This window comes from Fringilla coelebs (genome assembly GCF_963513975.1).
Source record: "Fringilla coelebs genome assembly, chromosome: 1".
Taxonomy (NCBI): Eukaryota; Metazoa; Chordata; class Aves; order Passeriformes; family Fringillidae; genus Fringilla; species Fringilla coelebs.
The window spans coordinates 1,795,253-1,811,408 of NC_140028.1; the positions used below are offsets into that span (position 1 = coordinate 1,795,253).

Consider the following 16,156-nt stretch of genomic DNA (forward strand, 5'->3'; position numbering starts at 1 on the left):
ATAGAAACTATGCTATAGTTTAAGATAATTTTTAAAAAAAAAGACTGTCAGGGAGATAGCAGCCACAGGACACCTAAATCTTTCAGAGAAAGAGAATTTATTGCTCTCTTATCAGAAGAAATGAACTTCTTCCAGCCTCGCTCAGCCCTGAAGATGCTGTTAGGATTCAGAGGAAGAAGTTGATGACAGAATCCTTTGTTCAAATGGAATTTATCCATCATGTATGAGGTGTATGAATATGCAACAGGCTGTTGTTTTTAAGGGTTAATCCTCTGTTAACGTGGGTTCTTTTTCAGGCTTATTTTGCCCAGGAAAAGGTACCCAGATGTCCATAACTCTTTGTTTTTATTGTCTTATATGGTCCTAATCCAAATTGTCCAAATTTTTATTACTCTAATTATATTGCAATTTTTATAACCATTTTATTTCTATTAAACTTTAAAAATTTTAAAAACAAGTGATTGGCGTTTTTCACAATAGGAACAGGGGACAGGCTCTGGTGACAGCTGGACTGGGCTGAGATGGGAACAGGGGACAACCGGGCTATCATCCCAGGCCGGGGACAGAGGCCGGGACAGCCAGGCCGGGCTGAGCTAGGCCCAGTCCCAGTCCCAGGCCCAGTCCCGGGCCCAGTTTAGGCCGCGCTGTCCTGTCCCCGTTGCCAGGCAACGGTCGCGGGAGTCACGTGACCGGTCAGGAGCGCTCACGTGGGTCCGTTGGCGTCGGGCGGCGCCGGTTGATGACGTCACAGCGCCGCGGGGCCGTGCGGGAGCGCTGCGGGAATGGAGGAACGGGAGCGGCTGTGCCGGGAGATCCGAGCGCTGCAGGGTGCGGGAATTGGGGGGAATCGGGAGAACTGGGAGTGGGAGAGGCTGTGCCGGGAGATCCGAGCGCTCCAGGGTGCGGGAATTGGGGGGAATCGGGAGAATTGGGAGTGGGAGAGGCTGTGCCGGGAGATCCGAGTGCTCCAAGGTGCGGGAATGGGGGGGGGAATGGGGAATGGGAGAGGCTGTGCCGGGAGATCCGAGCGCTCCAGGGTGCGGGAATTGGGAGGAATAGGAGAGGCTGTGCCGGGAGATCCGAGCGCTCCAGGGTGCGGGAACTGGGGGGAATCGGGAGAATTGGGAATGGGAGCGGTTGTGCCGGGAGATCCGAGTGCTCCAAGGTGCGGGAATGGGGGGGGGGAATGGGGAATGGGAGAGGCTGTGCCGGGAGATCCGAGCGCTACAGGGTGCGGGAATTGGGGGGAATCGGGAGAATTGGGAATGGGAGCGGCTGTGCCGGGAGATCCGAGCGCTCCAAGGTGCGGGAATGGGGGGGGGGGGAATGGGGAATGGGAGAGGCTGTGCCGGGAGATCCGAGCGCTCCAGGGTGCGGGAATTGGGGGGAATCGGGAGAATTGGGAATGGGAGCGGCTGTGCCGGGAGATCCGAGCGCTCCAAGGTGCGGGAATGGGGGGGGGGGGAATGGGGAATGGGAGAGGCTGTGCTGGGAGATCCGAGCGCTCCAGGGTGCGGGAATTGGGGGGATCGGGAATGGGAGCGGTTGTGCCGGGAGATCCGAACGCTCCAGGGTGCGGGAATGGGGGGGATCGGGAATGGGAGAGGCTGTGCTGGGAGATCCGAGCGCTCTAGGGTGTGAAGGGATTGGGGGAACACCGGGAAACAAGGGGACACCGAGGGGAATGGGGAAAAAAGGGAGGGAGGGATGAGGAAAAGAGGCTGGTGTCAGGAAGCAGGGAGCGTCTGGGAGCAATGTGAGGGGACCTGGAGGAGGGATAGGGGGAAATCTGGGCATCTTGAGGGGCGGTGCAGTGTTTTAAAGGAATTTTGGGAATGTGAGGCGTGGCTGGGACAGGTTTTGAGAGGACTTGGGGGGTTTTTGGTGGAGGTGGGACGTTGGATTTTGGGGGGGATTGGGGGGAATGTGAGTAGGATGGGGATGGTGAAGATCCCAGAGTGCTGGGAGGAAGAAGGAGAGGGGAGAAGAGCGGGCTCAGGAGTTCTGGGAGAAGAGGGAAGTGATCCAGGGAGTGCTGGGAAAAGGTGTAAAGGGAAAAGATCCAGGAAAGCAAAGTCAGGGCAGGGAGGGAATAGAGCCCATGGAGTGCAGGGGAATTTTGGGGTCCCCACACCAGGGAATTCCCACAATGCTGCTCTCAGCAGGATCTGGGACTCTCTTGGCTTTGGGAAGGGGCTTTTCCCTGTCCCACAGCCCCAGCCTGGGAGCACAGAGGTGGGATGTGTATCCATGTGCCCTTCCCAAGCTCTGGAAAGCACCAGAGCTTATTTTAGCACCAAATCTCTCTATTTTTGTCCTTCAAAGTAAATTTTCCTCGTTAGTGAGGCCACAGCCTCCACGTAGGACTTGGGATTTACCTCTCCAGGAGCTCCTACGTGGGGGAATGATGAGAGGGAGGAAAACAATCCTTGCTTTTCCATGAGGAATGTGCTGACTCAGCTCTCCTGGCAGCACCGTGACCCCGGTGAAGGAAAAACCCTGCCTGAAATACCAGGCTCCAAATTCCTTTGGGAATCACTCATGGGAAAGGTTTTCTAAACACTGAGGCTGGACAAGGGCAGAAATTCCCAAATTAACAGGGATGTTGGCTTCCAGAGGGACACAGCAGCAAAGCCTTGGAGTGTCCTTGTTGCTGCTTCGGAGGGAAGCAAGGAAGGGAACTTGGAAGTGGTCTGGAGTACCAGGAGGAGCTGCAGGAGCTGGGGGGCTCATCCTGGAGAAAAGGAGGCTCAGGGGGAGCCTTCTGACTTCCTGAAGTTTCCAGATAGGGGGGTGGAGTTCAGGTGGGATCAGGATCTGCCAGGACACAGGGAATGGCTTCCCATTGCCAGAGGGCAGAGGGAGATGAGATATTGGGAAGGAATTCTTCCCTGTGAGGGTGGTGAGGAGTGGGATGGAATTCTCAGAGAAGCTGTGGCTGCCCCTGGATCCCTGGAAGTGTCCAAGGCCAGGTTGGGGTTTGGAGCAACCTGAACCAGATGTTCTTGAAGGTCCCTTCCAACCCAAATCATTCCTGGACGCTGTGATTCCATGACTTTTCCTTCCACCCTGGCTCATCATCCGAAGCCCGAGTGATGATGCAATTCCAGTGCAAGGAAGAGCAGCTCTGTGTTGCTGTCAAATTCCCATGGGATCAGGGAATTAAAGCTCTGTCTTCTCCGCCACAGGTCTCATAAACAGCCACAGGAACATGCACGGGAATGTCCCACATCCGGCGCCATCAGCTCCTCCGAGGTGGAACAACCCCCGCCAGCCTGGCTACACCAGGAGAGGAGCCTTTCCCACCAGGTACCCTCAGCAGGCTCCCAGGAATTTCCATCCACGCCAGACTCACACCTGGAGGAAAAAATACTCCCTGGACAACCGGCTGCTGGGATCGGGGTATGAGGCTGGAAGTGCTTCCAGCACTTCCCAAGGTTTTGGGAGCCTTGGGGACAGCCAGACTCCTGAGGCACCAGAATTGTTCCCGGAGAGACACGTGGACTTCACCACAGATGGGAACATCGTTGTGGATATCCAGGTGCCACAAAGGGCTGGCCAGGAAAATGTGGGTCCTTACGGAGAGTTTTCCAGGCGGGAAGTGGCAGTGGCTCCTTCGGCGGATGGAAACATCCAGAAATGTCTTCTCCAGGAAGAAGAGAGAAGACCTTCCCTATCCATTTCCTTCAGTTCCACCTCGAGAACTGTGTGCCTTCCTGGAAGCGGAGCTGGGAGCTCCTTTTCCGCCTCTGGAAGCACCAGTGAAAGTGCCGTGGCGCTGAAGTCAGAGCCACAAAATCCTTTGGAATTTCCAGGTCGGGAGCCGGCCCAGCACTCGTTACGGATCAAGGCAGAACCATTCTCTCCAGGGCAGCCGAGTGGTGAGGAAGCTGGGGATGCTTCCCTACATTCCAAACTCTTTGGGAACGCCGAGATGCTCTCTCAACCTGCTCAGGCTGGGGTGACTCTGGTGAAGAGCAGATTTCCCGTAATTCCCAAAGCTCCTGCTCTCCAAAAAGCTGCCTCAGCACCCATCTCCAGCAAATCTCAGAAATTCAGGAAAAACAACTACACCTGGGTGGCAAACCCTGGGAAAAGCTCTCGGATTGTGAAGAGGTGGGCGAGCCCTCGAGCCGAAATTTCCAAGAAGAGCATTGGGGGAGTGGACAAAGGTGCTAAAATCTCCCCCAAAGCGGATTTGGGAGCGAAGATAAAGAAATTGGGATTGCAATCCAAGCTGGGGGTTTCTCCCAGTAAATATAAGTGGAAAGCCTCCAGCTTGCAGACTTTGCCTTCCACTTCCAAGTCAGCATTCCAGTGGAGATCCGAGGACCAGAAGGAAGCTCCAGACCCAAATATCCCTCGAACCGTCTCTGTCCCTCTGGCTCCGAGTGCGGCGTCCGTTGTTCCCGGTGGGATGAAATCCTTTGGAGAGGCTGCACTGTCCAGTTACAAGGTGAAGAGTCGGACAAAAATCATCAAGAGGAAAGGGAATGTGGGGTAAGTTGTTGGTTTGGATTTTGTGTCCGTGGGTTTCGTGTCAGGCTGTGGCTGTGGGAGAAATTCCAGCGAGGGTTGTTGTGTGCTGGAGGATTTATGGAATCATGGGGTGGTTTGGGCTGGAAGACCTTCAAAATCATGGAATTCCATACCTCTGCTATGAACAGGGGTTCATAGCCTACCTCTACTATCCCAGGCTGTTCCAAGTCCCATCCAACGTGGCCTTGGACACTTCCAGGGATGGGGCACCCACAGCTTCTATGGACATTTCATTCCAGGGCCTCAGCACCCTCCCAGGGAAGAATTCCTTCCCAGTATCCCATCTATCCCTGCCCTGTGGCAGCAGGAAGCCATTCCCTGTGTCCTGTCCCTCCATCCCTTGTCCCAAGTCCCTCTCCAGCTTTCTTGGAGCCCCTCTAGAGACTAGAAGAAGCTCTGAGGTCTCCCTGGAACCTTCCCTTCTCCAGGCTGGACATTCCCAGCTCTCCCAGCATGGCTCCAGAGCAGAGGGGCTCCATCCCTTGAGGTATTTCCATGGCCACCTCTAGATTTGCTCCAGCAGTTCCCTGTCCTCTTGGTGTTGGGTGATCCAGAGCTGGATCCTGTGAATCCTTGTGGTCACTGACACCTCCTCACTCAGCAAAGGAAGCTGCATTTTCCTTGATTTAATTTCATATTCTTGTAGTTGTTTTGTTGATTCCTGCTTCTGTTTCCCACATCCCTTCTGTGCTTCCCAGCAGGTTTCCATTCTTGCCTTGCCCTCCTGCTTTGCCTGAAAAACTATCAGTGGGTGGATTGTGCTGGGAAAATCACTCTGGAGCAGCCTGGAGAAGCTGGGAATATTTGGGATTTTTGGCAGTTCAGGGAGACCTCCCACACCTTGGTAAATTCCAGCAGAACCAGGGAAGGGATCATCCCCCTCAGCAGTGCTGGGCACTGCTGAGGCTCCTCAGATCCTGGGGGGAGGATATTGAGGATCAGGAACATGTCCAGAGTTGAGAATGGAGCTGGGGAAAGGTCTGAAGCACCAAGAGCTGCTGAGGGAGATGGGAGAGCTCAACCTGGAGAAAAGGAGGCTCAGGGGGGACCTCCTGGCTCCCTAAATTCCCTGATAGGAGGGTGAAGTCAGGAGGGATCAGGATCTCCCAGGGAACAAGGGACAGGGCTTGAGGAAACAGCCTCAAACTGCTCCAGGGAAGGTTTAGTTTGGATATTGGGAAAATTCCTTCCTATAAAGGGTGGTCACGCATTGGGAATCCCCATCCCTGGAGGGATTTAGGATCCCTGTGGATGTGGAACTTGGAGACATGGTCAGTGGTGGCCTTGGCACTGCTGGGAAATGCTTGGACTTGATCTCAGAGGTCTTTTCCAACCTAAACCATTCCATGATTCCATGATTCAGTCCCTCACATCTGTTGAGCAGAAGGCAGTGAGTAAGTTTGGCTGTCAAACACCTCATTCTCCATCTGTTCCTTGCCAGGAATTCCTCACATTTGCCCATTTCCTTGGAATTTTCTCTTCAGAGCTTCTCCTCCCCACCTCAGCCAGAGGAGAATCCTGGTGGGATTCGACTCCTCTTGGAGCCCTGGAGAGGAACACCAGGAGCATTTTGGTCACTTCCCTGCTCCCTCCTAACCGTGTGACATTCCCTTTCCCAGTTCCCCCACGGATAAGAAGAACATCTCCCCCACCACAGCTCTGAAGAGCCGCTTCCACCTCCGGAGGAGGAATTCCATGCGGGGAAAACCTTCGGTGACGGCGAAGCGCTCCTCGCCCCGGGGCCTGGTGCAGATTTCCAAGCACCGGCTCTGCCGGATGCCGGCGACCAGGACACAGGCGGCCACCAAGGAAGGTAGGAGCAGGCATTCCAAAGGCTCACTGGACTCAGTGGAGTGATTCCAAGGGTTCTTGGATTTGGGAATCTGTTGCTGAGTCCTCCTGGAGGTGTTGTTGTTCCTGGAGCAAACCGAGAAGTTTGGCTCCATATCCGTGTTGTCCTTCTGGCATCTCCACAAAAAAAAAATCCTGTTTCCTGCTTTTCCTGGGGTTTCCCTGGATTTTCAGGAAGGTTTTCCAAGAAGAGGTTGGTAGAGGCAGGAATACACAAACAAATCTCTCACCTGTATCCCAGTGCAGTGTCCAGTTTTGCATCTAATTTGCTTAAAACACCAGTAATTAGTGGAATACTGAATCCATTATGTTTGGGAACAGGGAATTTGCATCCATGTCCTGCTGCCTTGGAGCAGAACTCAGAGCTCAGAGTGGCACCACCACATGTCTGGAGTGTTGTTGGGATGTTGGTGGCTCCAAGTCTGGTTCTTCTGTTCCCTAGGGATATTTTTGTGGATAAAAGTCTTCCCCCACGTGGGATTCAGTTGTTTCAGATGGATATGAGGCACATTTTCCCTGCGTCCCTGTGAAATTCCCTGTGGGAATTGCTGGAGCTGGGAGAGGGGTTTGGATCAGACGTAGCTGGGGTTTGTCTCCAGTTATATTTTGGGATTATTTGGTGTTCAAAGAGCTCTGTTGAGATGTTGTTGAGTTTTCCTGGATAAGGGATTTTGGACAAGGGATGGAGTGCCAGGACAAGGGGGAATGGCTTCCCACTGCCAGAGGGCAGGGTTAGATGGGAAATCGGAAAGGAATTCTTCTCTGGGAGAGAGGTAAGGCCCTGGAATGGAATTCCCAGAGAAGCTGTGGCTGCCCCTGGATCCCTGGAAGTGACCATGGCAAGCTGGGATGGGGCTTGGAGCAACCTGGGATAGTGGAAGGTGTCCCTGTTCATAGCAGGCATGTGGAATTCCATGATCTTTGAGTTCTTCCAACCCAAAGCATTCCATGATTCCATGAAAAGACAGAAAGCTCTGGAGACATGGAGGAATTTGGGATTGCTACAGCATTTTAACCTCGGAGGGGATATCAGCTTGTTTGGAATCCCAGTTCCTTGATTGAAGGGAATGTTCCTACACTGAAATCTTGATTTTAGCTGGATAGGAATGACAAGATAAAGCAGGAGTGTGGTTTTGCTCCAGGTTTTGGGAATTTGGCAAATAAAGAAGCTTGGAGAATGGAAGGGAAAAAAGGGAATAGGTCTGGAAGTGACCTTGGGAGAGCAGGGAGTTCATTTTCCCCTCCAAAAGTGAATCCAATTATCCAGCCTTTCCTGGCACATGCTTCTCTGTGTGGCACTTTCTCCTTTACAAAGAAATTCAGGAAGACCCTGGATTTCCTTGCAATTCCCTCAGTGAGTTTTGGATTTGCTCCCTTTGATTAAAATTGACTTTCTGTGTTTGAATCCTTTTGTACTTCAAGATTTTTCTTGGAGAGCTTCAATCCCAGGCAGGGGATTTACAGCTTCATGTGTTGGAATATTCTTAAACTGTGGGTTTGGAAAGCTGTGGAATTCCTCCATGGCTGTTCCTCTGTGTGCTCCAGGACTCCTGTGTTATTTTTTTCTCCCAGGTTTAGTAGGTAAAGATTATTGGGTGGTGGATGGGGCAGGGATATTCCCAAGTCTGGAATGCTCACAGGGATTGGGACAACTCCCATGTTCCCTGTAAATGTATAATTATGGATGTGGTGCCAGCGTCTTCTGGTTCCACAGGGAGCTGGGAATAAGTGAAGTTTTGTGGATTCAATTCCTGGCTCCCAGGTTATCCAAGAGGTTTTGGGAAGGTTGCTTTGGTTTCTTATGGGGCAAAGTGTGGATATTAATCCCAGAAAAAATATTGTGGATATTAATCACCACAAAGGGGTGGAATTTACAGTCTTCTCCATTTCACCTTGGGAAGTAAATGGAGTTACTGGGATGCACTGGGAGCAGAGTGGGATAGTAATGGAGCAGGGAGGTGGAAGGAAAGACAGAGGAGAGGAATGTTCCCAACTTCCTGCATGGCAGCATGGCTGGAAAGGCTGGATCAGCCCCTTCTGTCCCCATGGATGTGGTGACACAGCCTGGCTGGTTTCCTGTTTGTCCTGTTCCACAGGATTATGGGATCTGTGGCACAGCTCTGTGGGCTCTACAAAGACATTGCTCCTGCTTTTCCCAAGTCCTGGTCTGTCTCCTAACTTTCCAATTCCCTTCTTGGACCCAAATGGGTCTGTTTGGTCTCATCAGCAGGGAAGCTCTTCCAGATGTTGCTGAGTCTTGAACTGGGATTGGTGTTTCCCAATGCTCTGTCCTCTTCCCACTGTGGGAATCGCTTTGATTTAGGGATCAGAGAGCCAGTGGAAAGTGGCAGATTGGCAGGAATTTTCTTGGGATTATTTGGGCTGTTCCCTGAGAGATCCACCTGAAGCTCTTATAGATTAATTCCAAAATACTTGATTAAGTGGGATGTTTAATAACAGCTCAGATATTGGAGTGTGTCCCAAATTGAAGGTTTTCCAATGGGATGGTGGAGCAGGGAGAAAATTCCAGGTCAGGCTGCCTCCCTTGCCTCTGGGGTCCTCAGGGATGTGATGGAAGAGGGATAAAAGGTGGTGGTTGTTTCTCTCCTTATCCAGGAAAAAGCTGGAGGACCAACAAGGATCATCAAGGTCTCAGGTGCCACTGTGTTGGATAAAATCATGGAATGGTTTGGGTGGGAAGGGGCATTGGAGATCATGGAATTCCAATCCCCACCATGGGCAGGGACACCTTTCACTATCCCAAGTTGCTCCAAGCTCCATCCAAGTTGGCCTTGGACACTTCCAGGGATGGGGCAGCTACAGCTTCTCTGGGAATTTCATTCCAGCACCTTCCCAATCTCACAGGGAGAAATTCCTAATCCCATCCATCCCTGTCCTCTGGCAGTGGGAAGCCATTCCCTGTGTCCCTGGCACTTCAGGTCCTTATGCAAAGTCCCTCTCCAGCTCTCCTGGAGACCCTTTAGGCACTGGAAGAGACTCTGAGGTTTCCCTGGATCCTTCCCTTCTCCAGGCTGGACATTCCCAGCTCTCCCAGCCAGTCTGAATGTCAAAAGATTTTTTTGTCCATGTCCTGTCCCATCACCTTGGGAATCCTTTATCGACTTTCTCCAGACTGAAGATGGAATAGTCCCAAAAGTTCAGGGATGGCATCTTTTTCTCACCAGTTTTGAGGGAAAACACTAACTTTTAAGTGAGGTTTAACTGATCCAGGTATGATGACAGCAGGATATTCCTCCTTTACCCATTCTAAAAGTCCTGCACCAGAGGATATGGGAGTCCCATGGTTTTCCAGCATCTTTTTCCTATCTTTATCTGGGATTTCTTGCAGGATGAGGCTTATTACCAACGTATTTTTTGTCGACAGACAAGTGAGTTCTAGTAGTTGGGAACTTTTCCTCACCATTCCTTGGCTCATCCTGCTTGGGCATCTGAGCTGTCATTTCTTATTCCCAGGATATTTCCTTGAAGAAAAACTAGGAATAAGTGCTTCAGAGGAAGATTTATTGATTTTTTTCTAATTCATTTTAACATTAGAGATGTGGCAAATGTATGGACAAGGAGAGTGGGAGTGACGACTGCCTGGTACATGTGGGAAAATTGGAATTTTTGCAGGAGAATCGGGGGCTTTTCCAGGAGAATTGGGGATTTTGGGAAGCGCACACAGCCCTGCAGAGGGCACTCGTGCCTCTCCCATCTCCTCAGTCCACCTTTTTCTGGTTATTGATGGCCTAATTTCGTCTTTATGTGAAAGAAAGCAGATCTGGAGTAATTTGCAGCAATAACCTGCTAATGCCGGGCCAGTATCAAAATTCCCATGTTCATTCTCGGTGGCAGATAAAACACTAATATATAATTATCCTTGCAAATTGGATTGTTTTAAATAACCAAAAGGCTACGGCCGGGGAGAAAACCATCCCATTTCCCTGGAGTTCCTATTGCGGGGTAATTGCTGCGTTCAATCAATTTCCTTGGCATTAGAAATTCCATCACAATCAACATTAAGCTTTATTCATTGTGATGGCAAAGAGCCGGATCATTTCTCCTCTTTTCCTTAACTGGCAAAATTAATCAGGGAAAAGATTTTAAACATTTACCCGTGCGAAAGAGGTCAGCTCTGCCACTATATTGCTCAGCAGATAAGGGGGCTAATAAAAAGAAAATTGAATTACTAATGATCGCCAGGAACAGAGTATATAAAACCTGGCAATCGCCCGGTGCAGGAAAAAAAGGGAATCAATTTTCTCCGGACAAGGTGCGCTCGTTTTTTATTTTGGCTCATATTATCAGCAATTTAATTGGAGAGAGCATAAACAGGAGGAAACAGTTAGGGAATAATGAGGCTGGAGGTGTAAAATCCTGCAGGATAGATGCTGGACACAATTTATTTGGCACAACAGATAATCACTTTAATTGAATCCAAAAGTGCAGCGTTCAGCAGCGCCGGCTCTGCGCCTCGCCCGGGGGGATCATGGAATATTACAAAGAGGCTCCTCCGTGTCTTTTCCACCTCTGTAATGTCCCCTTCCAGGCAGGACTGCTCCGGGATTGCTTCGGCACAGTCACAGCTGGCTGGAAGCAGGAGATGGAGAAAGCAGGGGGGAGATTCTCCAGGGAATTTTCCTTATTTATGCTGTGTTTGTTCCTTAAATAATTTGGTGCTTGCCAGGTTGGATGGCTCCGTGTGAGACTGGTCATGTCCTGTTTGAGATGAACTTGGAATCATGGAATGGTTTGGGCTGGGAGGGATCTCAAAGATCAATTTGCTGTGTGCTGAGTTCAAGGCCTGGCTCCCTTTTCCTGCTGTCACCTCCAGGTATTAAAGGAACTTCTAAAGAGCTTTTGGATTTTTTTTCCTGGGAGAGATGGGTTGTGGAATTCAAATCCCAGAATGGTTTGGATTGGAAGGGACCTTGAAGATCATCCAGTTCCACACCCCTGCCGCAGGCAGGGACACCTTTCACTATCCCAGATTGCTCCAAACCCTGTCCAGCCTGGCCTTGGACATTTCCAGGGGTCCAGGGGCTGTCACAGCTTCTCTGGGAATTTCATTCCAGTTCTTCACTACCCTCCCAGGGAAGAATTCCTTCCCAATATCCCACTAAACCTTCCCTCCTTCAGCTTAAGTAGATGGGGAATTGTTGCAATTGTTCCAATTCCCCATTTGTGGCTGTGCAAATCCAGGCCAGAGGAGTAATTTGGGAGCACATCCTTGTCAGATCTACTATATCCAACCTGGATTTTTGTTGCTTCCCTTGAAAATATTCCTTCCCTGCTTATCTTCCCCTTTCTCCTGCTCCAAACTGAGATAAGCCAGTGGCTGGTGTTATCAGCTTCCTGCTTTTCCTGTGTTTCTACGCCACTGTCGACACTGCCAAACAGAAGGAATCCTGTTTGTTTTCCCATCTTCCTAAAGAGAAATTCCGTAGGATTCAGAAAACCCACTTCACTCTGCATCTGCAGAAGCTTCTCCAACTTTTTACTGCCACAATCACCCTCCAAAAAATTCCCTAAACCCTCATTTCTCTCCTCGCTCCACAGGATGGGACATGAGGGGGTTGGGATGGGCAAGGAGTGTTTGCTTGGAAAAACGCTGGAGGCAAAAGTGGCAGGAGCTGCTTTGCATTGCTTGGGCGAGTAAAGGGGGTGTAAATGGTGAGGAGCAAGTTATGGGTGGCATCCAAATGCTCAGCTGCTGATAATTTTATTGACACCGGGTGTTTGGATCCCTCTGGCAGCTCTGAAAATCTCAGCCCTGGATTATATACCCTCTGCTATTTTTTTTTTCTTGAAGCTTCCAGCAGGTTGATTCCCAGTGGGACAGCAATTGAGGGAATTTCGGAGGTTTTTTTTATTGTTTGGTGTTTTATTGTATATTTACTTTTCTTTTGAGTTGCGTGAGGTTTTGCCGCTCTTCGAGGCGACGCCTCCGATCGCGTTACAGCCGAGTTAAGCTCTTGATCCCTTCCCTCAGGGAAGCCCTTGGATCACACACAGAACTCCTCGGAGTTCATCACCTCTTTTTCTTTGCTCCATCATCACTCCCATTTTTCCGAGTTCCTTCCAGCTGATCCAAACCCTTCCAAGGTCCCCGCTCCGTGTCGTTCCTCCGTCCCACCTAGGTTTGACCTTGCTTGGAAATCATTCCATTGCCGGCTCTCTCTTCCCTCTGGCTTGTCCTTGGGAGCCAGGGGTGGAGCGTGGCTGGCGAGGTGGCTCCTCACTCCTTCAGGAATTGGGAAAAGTTCACATTCTTGGCTCTTTGCCGGCCCCGGTTACGTCAGTGGTCGTAAGTAACGGTTTTGGGTTTCCGCCTTGACTTGGCATTTCCAGGTGACTCGTCCCAAGCTGCAAGAGGAGCTGCAGGCGTGGAGCCAGGATTGGGAATTCTCTTTGCAGAGCCCTCTTTTAAAAATAACAGCCTGCTGGGAGCGAGGGGATGGGCCTTGCTCAAGGAAGTGGTCCCGTGTAGACGTTGGATTTGGGATCGGGGGAATTGGCGGCTGCAACAGAGGGAACATCTAGGGGGAAATGGGGATCCTGAAGATGACAATTCCTGGGTGTCTCTTTCTGTGTGGAATTCGACCTCAGTTTGCTGTGGAAGCCACATCCCTGGAAGTATTCCAGGCCAGGTTGGATAGGACTTGGAGCAGCCTGGTCCAGCAGATTGTGTCCCATGGAAGGAGATGACCTTGAAGGTCCCTTCCCACCCAAATCATTCCATGTTTTAATGAAAGTCACCTCTCAATCCCTATTTTAGGTAGTTTCACTTCAATATTTTTACCTTAGTCTCTATTTTAGAGCCTCTTCTGTGCAGCTCCAGCTGGGAGCTGCAGTTGGATAGGGAAATTCCATTGGTAGCCAGCAGCTCTTTGGGGAATAGTCTGTTTATACACTAATAGAAAAAATATTTGGCTTTGGGGATGGATGAGATCCTTCCATTGGTCTGACCCTTGATATTTCCAGGTCTGTGGGTGACTTTGTGTAAGACTCCAAACCTTTCAGGGATGGCATGGTGTGGAACTAAAATAGACAGGAAAAGAAAAAAGTAGAAGGGGGAAAAAAATGGGAAAAATAGCAATAGGTCTTAAACTCCTCATTTTGCCTCCGGGGGCTTGCCTGGCCTTAAATATTTCCAGGGATGGAGCATCTACAAATTCTCTGGGTAACCAGGATCTCACCACCCTTACAGGGAAGAATTTCTACCAAATATCCCATCTGAACTTACTCCCAGTTGGGAGCAAATCCCCCTCATCCTGTCACTCCATGCTCTTGGAAACAGATCTTTATCTTGAAAATAGATATTATTTGTCCATGGAATGCTTTGGTTCAGAAGGGACCTCTAGAAGTGTCCTAATCTGACCAAAAATGAAGTTTTTAAACCAGTTTTTGACCTGCTGCTTGGAATTGGGTGGAATTACAGTGCTGATCTCTTATCCCTCTGCTTGTCTTTCCTTCCTAAATAAAAATAAGGAAAATAAAACTGGTTTAAGGCACTTGTAAAAACCCATAACCTGAGAAGTGACAATGAGCCCCTTTTCCCTGTTTTTTTTTTCCTTCCTTTTGCTATTTTCTTCCACTTAATAAACTGTCTGATGGTATTCCCAGCACGGTCACAGTTGGAATTACTGATGCCGGCATGGATGATCGGAGTATCCTCCACTGCTCTGTCAGGATTCCCAAAATCCCACCCTGGCAGATGCTCAATTCCCCATAAAACCTGTGTAGGTTTCTCTGTTCTGCTTTCTGCTTCCAGTTCTTTCCCAAATCCCGGTTTACACCCTTAGTTTTTAAATTTTCTCATGGAAATCTTCCCATTTGATTTTCCTTGTAACGACTCGGAAGCGTCGGAGGGAAATTCCTCTCCCTGGCTGCTGAGCTGAGTTAAGCCGTTCATTCCAGGACTTGCTGGATCGCTCCGTGTGCTCTACAAAGCCCTGGAAATGAGCAAAAACCCCTTGGAATAGGGAACAGATGCCAGAGTGCACCTGGAATAAGGGATTTGTGGACTCGGCAGCATCTCCCGAGTCCTACAAAACTCTGCTGTTCCAGCAGCTTTGCCAGAGTTTCTGCTTCAGCCTGAGGAGTGGGGAAATGCCTTGACTTCGCTTGTCAACGCGAATTTTACTGTCATCTCTCAGGAAATCTGAGTTCAAGGAACGTTTCCTCCTCCCCTGTGCCTCTGGATAATCCCCACGCGTGCGGTTTTTGGGGGGCTGTTTCTATTTTGGATTCTTTGGAGTGGTGTCAAGTGGGGATTTCGTGTGGAGGTGTGGATGGGATCGGCTCCAAAGCTGATCCCATATGTTATCAGCCCTTAAGCTGCCCTCAGGGGCTCTCTGTTGGAAAAGGGCAGGGGAATTTTTGGAGATTTTGTGTGGGCTGTAAACTCCAGTGCTGGTTGCAATGGGAAACTCCGTGTTGTTCCTCAGGGCACCAGCAAATGTCCTGGGACATCTTGTCCCTGGATGGGGCAGAGAGAGCCCAGGGAAGGGTGAGTAGGTGGGATGTGCCATCAAACTATTTTTTTTTTCCCCATGGAATCACAGAATGGTTTGGGAAGGAACTTGAATATCATCCAGTTCCAATCCCCTGCCATGGGCAGGGACACCTTCCACTATCCAAGGTTGCTCAGATTCCCATCCAACCTGGCCTTGGACATTTCCAGGGATAGGCCAGCCACAGCTTCTCTGGAAATTCCATTCCAGCCCCTCATCACCCTCACAGGGAAGAATTCCTTCCCAATATCCCATCTAATCCTTCCCTCTAGCAGTGGGAAGCCATTCCCCCTTGTCCTGTCCCTCCATCCCTTGTCCCAAGTCCCTCTCCAGCTCTCCTGGAGCCCCTTCAGGCACTGGAAGGGGCTCTGAGGTCTCCCTGGATCTTTCCCTTCTCCAGGCTGGCCACTCCCAGCTTTCCCAGCCTGGCTCCAGAGCAGAGGGGCTCCAGCCCTTGGAGCATCTCCACGGCCTCATCTGGATTTGCTCCAGGATCTTCACATCCTGCTGCTGTTGGATCCTGGAGCTGGATGCAGAATTCCAGGTGGGATCTCACCTGAGCGGGGCAGAGGGGCAGAATTCCCCCCTCTCCTGCTGCCCACGCTGTGGGATGAGCCCAGGATATGGGGGATTTCTGGGATGTGAGCACACATGGATGGGGCACATCCAGTTTTTCATCCACCAGAAACCCAAATCCTTCTCCTCGGAGCTGCTCCAAATCCATTCTTTATCCAGCTTTGGGGTGGGAAAATGTGCTTGAATCCCAGGGCTCAGGTGGATCAGTGTCAAATGCTCCTTTTGGGATTTAAAAAAGCAAGGAATTCTTTTCTTTTGAAGAAGAGCACGACCTGCCACCCAAATAATGTTGGTTCCTGGCTGGGTCGAGGTGTTTGCAGTGATTGGTGACCTTAATTTAGCAGTGATGACTTCCAAATGCTTTCCCTGTTATCAGGAATCAAGGAGTGGAGCCCTCCCTTATCAGGAAGCAAATCAAAAGGGAATTTGATGGTGTGAAACGAGTCCATCAGAGATCCCACTCTGTTTTTAAAACAAGATTTACTCTGCTCTCTCCACATTAACTGGGGCATTTTACGGTGCTCCCCTTTCCGTGAGCTTCCGTGATCCATCATTTCCCGCCCTGCCTGCCGGAGTGGCTGTTAGATTTTACTACAGCAAACACTGTAAAAGGGCATTAGAGCAGTTAAATCTGGAGTCTTGCTTCCATAAGGAAAAAGAAAATGCTGAATTAG

At 50.3% G+C, this 16,156-nt stretch overlaps 1 protein-coding gene across 1 annotated transcript in view; it reads left to right on the forward strand.

Annotated features, from left to right (window-relative positions):
• The first annotated feature begins 767 nt into the window (after window positions 1-767).
• The window catches only part of ZC3H3 (zinc finger CCCH-type containing 3), a 127,564-nt gene continuing 112,175 nt past the window's right edge, over window positions 768-16,156 (forward strand). The window contains exons 1-3 of the mRNA XM_084208629.1: window positions 768-828; window positions 3,189-4,500; window positions 6,159-6,352. Coding sequence (XP_084064755.1) covers window positions 783-828; window positions 3,189-4,500; window positions 6,159-6,352 — 1,552 coding nt within the window. The 5' untranslated portion in view covers window positions 768-782. The remainder of the gene's footprint in view (window positions 829-3,188; window positions 4,501-6,158; window positions 6,353-16,156) is intronic.